The following is a 10,926-nucleotide window of genomic DNA, read 5'->3' on the forward strand; positions in this document are numbered from 1 at the left end:
TGAATGTACTTGTATTGTCTTGTATTTGCTGTATGTTGCTGGACCCCCTCGAAAACGAGATGATACATCTCAAGGGGATATCCTTTTCTCAATAAAGGTTCATATATATTTCTTAGTAACTTAGTAACTCTTACTGTAATCCAAAAAATATTTTGGTGAACGGACTGTCAGTATACTGTCAGACATTGGTCTGTTAACATCTCTTGTCAGACCTGACCTATCACCCCTCTCATGATTTGAATGACAGTTCACCCCAGCGCATTCAATATGAGCCTTGCGTGGATATTCTATGAATATTTCTACAAAACAAAAAATGTCACTACTGTCATAGGTTAGAAGATGACCATGTCATGTGTTCGAATCCTCCATCATATGCACCGATCTGGTGTCACGGATAGTTTTGTAAGATTGGCTCTAGTTATATAATCATGTTTTTAAGTGGGGCAATATGACCTACTAGAATACTAGTTGATGTGTGTTTGCGTGTCAGAATGTTAGGGATATCATTAGAACATTAAACACAGAGGTCAGAATGCACCTGGGAATTACAAGGCCACAGACATTACAACACATTTATTATATCCTCCTATTTGCTGACACTGGCTATCATGACATTGAGAGGGAAGGAGACGTAGAGTCAGTGAGTGTACAGGCTGTACCCCCCCAAGGTGTTTTTAGGACATCTCTGGGGCTAATGGAGGCTAATAGGCTTAGCACTCAGGGCGTATTGTCCAGGATGCTTACAGGCAAGGTTTGCTGGGGGTAAAACTCTAAATGCCAGGATTACCTCCAACACATCCCTTTAAAGTGCTGTATAGCCAGGACTTATCTAATAGGATCGTGGGGGTAGCAGGGGCCCTGTGGGGGACTTGTGGGTGGTTGGGTATGTGTTCACCAGGCTAACAGGCGGGCTCCACAAGAAGGTCACTTAGGTCCGCAGATGTTGCTAGCAGACTGCTGCAGACTAACAGGGGATTACAGACTTCAGATTAGATGGGATTCTAAGTGAACATGATGGACTTTTGGTAATGCACACAGCACCTTGGGGACATATGAATGAGGGAGGGGACAGTCCGAAGAATTAATCCAAGTAAGCATTGGTATCACATCAGGCGCTTATGCAAGCACATAATACTTAACATTAATTTTGTAAACAGTGGTTGCCTTTAAAGACCCAATGGCAGTGCACAAATAAAGTTATTGTATTCATTATGCCAAGTCATTCCTCCCCATACACACTGTTCGGTGAGTTGTCACTGCTGTTGTATCCTACTGGCTCACCTGTCAGTGAGGAGCCTCCACAAGGGAGGACCTCCTAGAGTCTTCGTCGTCCTACTCATCCCACCCAACACTCCCTTTTGACGGGTGCTGCCCCAGCCCGTAGGTAGGAGTATGTGTAGAGACAAATATCACCCTCCTGCTTCCCTCTCCCGAACACGAACCAATTGTGTGACACTCGACAAAGCCGGATGCACATGCGGTGGGTTCGAGGTTTGAACCCCTAGACTCTGCGGTGGTGGTGCGGATACTTTATATACCACTGCACGAATGTGAGCCGATGAGAATCGTAGCATCCTCAATTCTGACACCTCTGGCTCTGCCTCCTGTCTTATTAGTGCCACCATTTCCAAGCCATATATACAGAGTGACTGAATCTCGTTATCTTATACATCTTCCCTCTCAGCCTTTCGGCTGCCATGTTAAGTGGTCAGATGGGTGGGCCACATGCATTTTCAGAGCGCTTTTATTTTATGGTCAATCAATTATGTTCCGGCTTGGATTAATGGAACTAACGTAGCATATGTACATAGTTCGTATTTATTGTTATCACAAAGAAAACAACATTTTTCAAGGTTTTAAAGAAAATAAAAAGATTCCATAACTTCAAAATATTATCATTAAAATCTTAGTTTTTTGGAAATTATTTTGGGGGCCCATTTGCAATACCCTCGCGGCCCACCAAGTGTCTGTCTATGTGACTTTAATATTTCTCGATTCATAAGCATTGTTTCACTGGACTTGGATTAGCAGAGTTGGATTATGCTGTCATTTACAGTATCATATATGCTAATGGGATTTCTGCAGTGTAGAGGGCTAATTGGAGGTGTCTAAGTCGATTGTGTGCTTATGAATACACATCACATACTGTTCTTGGCTTAGACAAGAACTTCTTGGCTTAGCCAATACGTGTGTGTGTGTGTGTGTGTGTGTGTGTGTGTGTGTGTGTGTGTGTGTGTGTGTGTGTGTGTGTGTGTGTGTGTGTGTGCGTGTGCGCGTGTGTAATATTGGCCAGCTTACTGTCCTCAGAGTTCTGCTTTTCTGAGGACAAACAAGTGTTTTTCTGCCAATTCTTCTTAATCACCGTCAACACATTTCATGGCCTTCTACATTGAATGTACTGCTGTTGCTGTTATGCCACTCGAATAAGCAGATTTACACAGATCACTGGAGGATGACCCCATTTTTTATCCTATTTAATATTACCATTTATAAGTTTACACCTGCACAGTAAAGATGGCAGTAAAGATTAATTATAAAAAGTTTTAGTTCACATTTCATACACAGAGGCAATTCAAAGTGCGTCACATAAAACAGATACAAATATTTTAAGAAAAGAAAATATAATGATTTGCCTGCTCCCTGTCTGCTCCCTGCTGTGTAACTCTGGCACCACTATTCTAAACTAGAAAAGTGCACTCTCCGCCAGGCCGATCGAGTTGCCTACTCAAAAAATTACACTGATTTTAGGCTTCATATAAAATCAAGATGAGAACCAACTTTCAGTCTTTCTGCTTTTGAACCAAGGACAATTATATCAGCTATCCTTATTGAAATTTGTCTGAAACTATTTGAAGTTCACAAGTTAAATTGTTGTATTATATATACCTTATAAACTCTCTACCAGGTATATTTTATGTGTTGTATAGTTGCCAATTGCAGAAGAATTCATGCTACTCTTTTCTTATTATCAGTATTCAATTCTGTCTGTAAAAATGCCCAGTAGTATGGAGCTTGCAGTAAGCCTGTTGGCAGTTATAAATGAGAATTGTGATAAATAAATGGACATATACAGGTTTAATGTTTTAATGTTTTTTCAATGTTTTTTTTTAACGCCATGAAGGGGACATTTACGTCATATTGTCTCTTTTTTTATTGTTAATGGCATTTAAGGTTTGTGTTGGCACCGTTTGTTTTACATCACCTAATCAACATGAGTTAGACTTTAATATATTAGCGCCCCTCACTTCACACGTGTGTGATTTTTATTTTATAGGGAGAATATTCAAAGATTAAATCTCCAAATGATACCTGCCTAAATTGAAACACATCTGACGATGAGGCATAAATTAGGCATTATAGACCCTGTGGGCTTCAGTTCCATTTTTTATTCTTTCTTTTCTATGTTTTTGAAGGCAAACTCTAGATGCCTATAATATTCTATACCTATCAGGAATATTTAATGTACGCCACTGAAAGGTGTGTACTTATGCAGTGTGCACTGACAGTCCCATACTGCACTCTAGTGGTAGTAAATGGAATATTTTTTGTGTTTTTGTCTTGAAGATTTGCAACTCATTATATATTTCACTGCTATAGGGAGGGAAAGATGACTGACTGACTGACTGACTGACTGACTGACTGACTGACTGACTAACTGGGGGCTGACTGTAGCCATCATCTCCAGTTTCAAAAATGTTTCAAATATCATCCATTAGATATGCTAAATCCAGTCACATACTGTATGCTGAGCCAGCATGTTTTTAAATAGGCTCTATGTTTTATGTTGCACTGCCAGTAACTGAGGGGAAACGGTTCATGTTCTTTTGTATGCAAGTGCATAGGAAAATGACAAATAAAGTGATTCTGATTCTGACTGAGCCAGCATATCAGTATTTAACTTTTTTCTTTTCTTTTCTTATTTCATATAGGTCCTGTCATGACCCCACGGGAACAGCTGAGGAAGATGACAGCGCTTGGAGAACAGGGATCACTGGATGAGAAGCACTGGTACCGTCTGGTGAACGGTATGTCAGCCGGAGGTGAGGAATGGAGGGGATTCACCATTACATATTTGGCTACAGTAACCTTAATAAATAATAATGTTGTTTTTTATCTGGGGACCCCCCAAAATAATATGTTCCGGGCCACTCGTCGAGGGCGGGACTGTGATGCTCTTTATCCAACTTTATTCCATTTTAGAATAAATCTGTTGAGAAAATAGGCTCGATCTCTCAATTGTTACAAAAAGAAAATAACTTGGAAGTCTTATAATGATATCTTTATTTACCTTTGAAACATTGTGCAAAGATTAGTTATATATACAGTGGTAAGTTAATACAAATAAGTCTTATCTGACTTATCAGAATTTATCAGGGTTAAACACATTAACTCGCCATCCATCCAGGCCTCTGTGTTACGTTAAAAGAGTACTATACCAAATATTTGCAGATATTATTTGACACAGGTGATAAGTGTCAGTTAGTAATTTGTAACTAAATGATTTCTGTGTAGGGAATGAGACATTATACCAAAGGTGAAGGAGTTCAAGTATCTCAGGGTCTTGTTCAGGAGTGAGGGGAGGACGGAGAAGGAGATCCGCCAGAGAATCTGAGAAGCAGGGGCGGTATTGCAGTAGCTGTACCGCACTGTTGTGACGAAAAGAGAGCTGAGCCAAAGGCAAAGCTCTCCGTCTACCGAGCAATCTTCATTCCTACACGTGTGTCCTACAAGCGGCAGAATGTGTCCATACACCTAAAAACCCACCCTTTCACAGGGAATAAGATACTGTGTTTAATTCCAACTGTACATTGACAATACGCTGTGTAATGGATGGTGTTGTTTTCCAGAGCTGAGGCAGAGACAAGAGATGATGATGAGAAACCAGATGGCCATGGCTCCTCAGATCCTGGCCCAGGGACAACAACGACTACAGGGGGTCCCCACGCAGTTTGAACCCCGCTTCATGGACAGGTCTGCATTCATCTCCATCCTCAAATATGAACCAGAATGCATTTTTCCAGGGAAAGAAAGCTCCTTGTGAATTGCTTCAGGTATAGTTACCAAGGATTATGCTAGGCAGAGTATCAGCTCTATATAGGGCCTATATAGAGCTGATTAGCCTATATTAGGCTAATGATGATGCCAGTAACAGATTATGAGTCAACTCAATAGCTAGTCATACAAGGTAGAGTCATACATAAAGACACGTTTCCAATGGGTTTTTTTTTTACGTTTTGAGAATTTGCCCCAAATTGGGACACCAGAATAAATAAGGCTATAACATCTCTTTAGGGACCCCAATGAGATGGTATCTTCTGAGGCCAGACAGATGCACATGGGGGCCCACCTGGGTCCACCCATGCCCCAACATGGTATCCCTGGGAGAGGCTTCCCCGGAGCAGGTAGGCACCAATCAGAGGAACCACTGCACGCTCACATCCTGAGAGAACTGCCTGGTTGTCTCAGAGGAGAGCATGATAATAACTATCACTCCAAAACATTGATAAAGTGGGGAACTCAAACACATACGAACTGTGTCACAATCATTTCTATAATCATCACTCTCTCTCTCTCTCAAACACACGCACGCACACGCACACGCGCACACACACACACACACACACACACACACACACACACACACACACACACACACACACACACACACACACACACACACACACACACATCATTTCTCCATCTGACCATTTCTACTGTCTCTCTTCCAGCTGGCTATGGTTTCTTGCCTTCTGAGCCTATGGAAACAGTTGCCCGGCGACAGGAGCTCATTCACAAGCAGAATATAGCCAGGTACTGTACTAAAATAAATCAGTGGACTGTCACGCAGCTGAACTGTTGTTTCACATCAGTGATGTAGCAAGGACTGCTTGAATACACAGCTGAATACATCTGAATATATCAGAGAGATGTCTGCATTGTCCCCAGTGTTCATTCAGTGCCCTCACTTTCATCCTGGACTGTGGCATCATTGTGGCTTTGCAGTCTAATGCCAAGATGGCAATCCAATCCAACGTAAAACATTTGGACACGGTTTCAGCCCTGTCCAACCTCATTGACTTCCATTATAAAATTAAATATGTATGTATAAAACGTATGTGAAAGAAATGTGTGAGAGAACAGTGCCCGTTGGGGAGTGATCAATTAAGGCTAATAAAGGGTGAGGTTGCACATCATTGTGATGTCAGAACATCATTGTGATGTCAGAACAGAACATCATTGTGATGTCAGAACATAATTGTGATGTGAGAACATCATTGCGATGTGAGAACAGGCCAGCTCCATATATGGAGATTTAGGGGTGATCTGGATTTAGGCCCTGTCCAGAGCCTGGGCAGAGGCTTTTGTGCTGGTTCTGGACAACCGTGCAGGGTCCGACGGACTCGACACCGGGCACTGCGCTCCCTGTGGTGGTGTGGAACGCGTGTGTCAAATTTGAAGTCGGTGGGGCGAACGGCTCTTGAGCTACGTGTCGTGGATTTGCAGACATACAGAGATGTGGCACATTTATACGTAATCGTGCATTTTTATAGTGCCAAAGCGCTTCACATAGATTCATAAGTTAATTCGTCCAGAAATGGCCCGTATTATATAACAGTTTTTAATGCACCAACCTCTGTTTGGGGATGACCATGGCCATGAGACACCATCAAAGAGGCACTCCAACGCAACGCTTTACTTCTCTCAAGTGTCGAGAGTTATCCAAAGAACACCAATGCTATATATCCTCATTATCTATTATGTCGTGTCCATTAACTGCATGTGATTGTGGTTCACATCTCAGACTTTTTGTTTTTGTGCACAGAATGGAGATGAATGCCATTCTCCATCAGAAGGAGCTGGAGAACGCCCACCAGAAGGGCCTGATGGGGATGGAGAGCCAGATGTACCAGCAGGCCAACGCCATGGCCTTCCGGGGGCGCCAGCGGATGCCCGACGGACACGACGTCTTCGTCCACCGCCCCACCCTGGAGGATCTGCACAACAGCAGTCTCCTCATGTCCGCCAGCCCCTACCCGCAGATCAGCACGCTGCACAGGGAGAGGGGCCGCAGGGCCGGCAGGAGAGTGGCCTCTCACAAGAGCGCAATAGAGGCCCACGTGTCCAACCTGAAGGGCCCGTCGGAGGACAAGGGTGTGGAACAGAGTCCCGGGGGCGCCTCGGGGGAGGAGAAGGAGGCCGAAGGGGTGAAGGGGGACATGGGAGACGAGTCGGCTAGCTGCAAGATGCTTCACCAGGCCAAGATGGAGTCCGAGCTCGCCGCAGGAAACAGGAAGAACTACAAGGACGGGGAGCCGGGGCTGCGTAAAGTGTGCGTCAGCGGTCAAGATGGCTGCTCGGATGTGGCCGGCAGCGGCGGTGGTGACAAAGACATGCCGAGCCAGTGCTCTGCTTTCCAGGACAAGTTCATGTATCCCTCCTCAGGAGGGCCTCTCACAGGCATGCCTTACATGTTACCAGTGCCAGGGAATGGCATTCTACCACCTGGTGCGTTCAAAAGACAATAGGGCTTGCTGCAAATACACATATTTTAAAATCGGTTATTTAGTAAAAATGTGCATTGAATCGTTTACCTTTTGTTTTTGAACAGGCACACCCAATCTGTTCCTGAATGGGGAGGACGTCTCAGAGGACGTCAGGAAGTGGACAGTGGAAGATGTTTACAACTTTGTCAACAGTATACCCACCTGCTCTGAATATGCTCAGGTATGCCCCGCAAATGTGTCTAGACAACGGTGTCGAGAGAAGAACTTAGCCAATTTCAATTAAATTGGAACATTTCAGTGCACTGTATACCGTTGTGTGATGGAGTATAAATTAAGCTCATGTCGTGAGTTATAGTTTTGTTTTTGTTTTTTGTTTTCTGCTCTTGCTGATGGCGGTGACTGTACTCAGACATTCAAGGACCATATGATAGACGGAGAGACACTTCCCCTCCTCTCAGAGGAGCATCTACTGGATACCTTGGGACTCAAGCTGGGGCCTGCACTAAAGCTACGGTCACAGGTATGAAAACACAGACAGACAGACAGACAGACAGACAGACAGACAGACAGACAGACAGACAGACAGACAGACAGACAGACAGACAGACAGACAGTCAAGTCAGTCTTTGCTGTCTATACAGGCCTGTATCATCTTTTTTCCTCGCTCTGTCTTTTCAAGGTGTCGAGGCGCATGGGCAATATGTTCTACATGATGAACATACCGCTGCCCAATCCCGGCCTACAGGCGACCCCTGAGAAGCCGGGGGAACGCTCCTCTGAGACCGGCTCGCCTGTCAACTGTAACAGCGAAGAGACGATGGGGAGTCCCAGAGACGCTGATGTTCTCAAATCTACAGAGCACCTCCATGACACAGATAACAACAACTCCCCTCCAGATGCCAGCAGTGAAACGGCCTGAGCTACGTGAAGCTATCTGTGCTGGCCTAGGTTTCCCATCTTTGCTCACTGCACCTGCGATGGAGCAAAAATGAAAACAATGCAGATCAGTCTCCAAACACCATTTTGTTGAGATACTAATAATTGGTGTTGTTTAAATAGTTTGCTGTTTTTTTGTTTTGTTTTTTCCTCATACAGGAATGTATTGTTTGAGCTTTGATATAAGGACTACTATAGGCCTAGTATTGTATGTGACAGCATATACATACTGTATTTCGAGGCTGTAAAATGTTGAAATGTATATAAAACAATGGCAAAATCCGTTTTTGAGAAATCTCTGCAAAGACTTGTTTTTCATCAAAGAGACTTTTTACAAGAACAAGCGTGGAATTTAGAAAATAATTCTATTTGGGTAAATTACCCTTTGAAGCTGCTAAGTGTCTCTTTGCTGCATGTGTAGTGCATGATGTGTACAGTGTTTAATTTCAACAAAGGATAAGTATTTTTGTATGACAGTTATGTTTGAGAAAATAATGTTTGATATGTTTTCTACTTATCAAAGATGAACAAGCTTGAAAGAAACATTTGTAAGTTTGTTAATGTTGTGGGTTTTAAATAAATACTTTTTCTATTAACGGGAAGTGTTTGTTTTAGACACTTTTATGAGTCTGGACTATGTGGGTATGTACACCACCACTAGAGTCTGGACATTACACTCCAGTCACACGCACACGCCAAGGTTTCTGTTTTATAGTTTTGCATTTTTCATATAGTTTTTATTTTGATTTCGGTTTTACTTTTTGTTTTTTGATTAGTTGAAACAGATTTGCTAGTTTAGTTTTTAGTTTTTTTTTTAAAGGCTTAGTTGTGGTAGTTTCAGATTTTACTGTGGCCACAAAAGATCATGGGATATACTGAATGTGATGGGGGTACAGGGGGATGCCAATCATGCCATACTGTGTGTCGTAGGCTCAATATGTCAGTTTGTCACCTCCCCCTTCACATTCAATAGATCCCGTGATCTTTTGTTGTGGCCAGATGTAATTTCCTGGGGTCTAGTATAGGACTATACTAAATAATAATAAAGAATAGGATTCGTGTCCACCACAGTGCAGAACAGACTACAGTACAGACTAGTACAGTACAACACAGTACGAGTATGAGGAGTACAGTACAGTACAACAGAGTACAGTACAGTAAGAGTACAGTATGATTAGTACAGTACAGCACAGTAGAGTACGAGTAGTACAGTACAGAGTACAATTAAAGCTAATGTCCATAGCTCTAGTGCATTTAGAGCTATGTTACCGATGACTTGGAACATCTTTCCAGAATGGAATTTCAAGTACTGTACTTTTAGGCAGACATAGCAGAATAGTACAACAACAACAACTAATTTCAGTAACAATGGAGGGGGGTGAGCCATTTATTATCCAATATCCATGCATCATTTTCATTTGACCAACAACAACAAACTGGTTCTAAATGTTCTCCTTTGACAAACAACATTGATTCTAAATGTTCTAATATGAGAAATAAGGTAAAATAAACATGAAATAAACATGGGGCGAGATATCCGTGCTTTGGGGCGAGCTGTCCACGGCTTGGGGCGAGCCGTCTTGTTACCGTACAGAGCACCATAGGCCTCTACATTATAATAATGTGTTATAATAATCATGAGTTGCCCATGTCTGTGTACTTGAACTTGAGACACAGTGTACTTTATATGTATTGTGTACTGCCTGAACTGTAGCATACTTTATAGATAGGCTACGAGAGACATATCGACGGCAGCAAGGTCAGCCTTCTGCAGTATAGGCACGTGACGTTATTTTGTCTCATATCTTATTGTCACCGTGTCATCACGTCATTATGATCCAGCACTATATATGTTCCCTGTTTTGTGTAATATACTTTGTAAACCTTTAGCGTGATACTGTCTCGAGTGTCTCGTGTCCCGTTATTTGTTCTCCCGGGCCCGCCGCCGCAGTCGTCGTACCAAAGGAATAATTCAACTGGATTGTCACACACCACCCAGCCTGCACACACTACCTGTCTGCCAGAACCAGACGAGGGTCCAATTAGAGTTCACAACACAGAGTACAGTACACTGAGTACAATATAGTAGTAATCTCAATAAAACCATAGTTTCACCGGCGCACCGCTCAGTTCACACAGGTGTGATTTTTTTAAATTCTGGCTAAGATTGACATCTAAAGTTTGAAGGTGTATGTGGCCGTGGTCCGTTTTGAACAAACGAACAAAAGTGGTTCTCAAGTAGGCTATTAAATATATATTATGGACCCCCTAATATTTGCCCCTAATATAACCTCCATCTGAAAATGTTGTTGTGTGTTTTTTTTGTTTTTTTAATAGCACATCTACAAAATGTGTGTGGCAAGCTGGTATACTATGACTGTGTTGTTATTAAAATGGGACCAGACAGGCCCCCAGATCTGCGTGACACCGGCATACGACGAAGTACAACGTAGGCTTTCCTCATCGGGCTCTCTGCGCAGGCGCA

At 42.8% G+C, this 10,926-nt stretch overlaps 1 protein-coding gene across 1 annotated transcript; it reads left to right on the forward strand.

The window, feature by feature from the left end:
• Window positions 1-3,937: 3,937 nt before the first annotated feature.
• Window positions 3,938-8,424, forward strand: samd7 (sterile alpha motif domain containing 7; the record flags this gene model as incomplete). Its single annotated transcript, XM_080777532.1, has 8 exons — window positions 3,938-4,040; window positions 4,848-4,977; window positions 5,293-5,402; window positions 5,730-5,811; window positions 6,824-7,506; window positions 7,610-7,725; window positions 7,915-8,025; window positions 8,185-8,424. The coding sequence occupies 8 exons, from the start codon at window positions 3,938-3,940 to the stop codon at window positions 8,422-8,424; spliced, it is 1,575 nt and encodes a 524-aa protein (XP_080633658.1).
• Window positions 8,425-10,926: the final 2,502 nt, after the last annotated feature.

This window comes from Protomyctophum bolini, assembly GCF_963924005.1.
Source record: "Protomyctophum bolini genome assembly, chromosome: 12".
NCBI classification, from domain to species: domain Eukaryota; kingdom Metazoa; phylum Chordata; class Actinopteri; order Myctophiformes; family Myctophidae; genus Protomyctophum; species Protomyctophum bolini.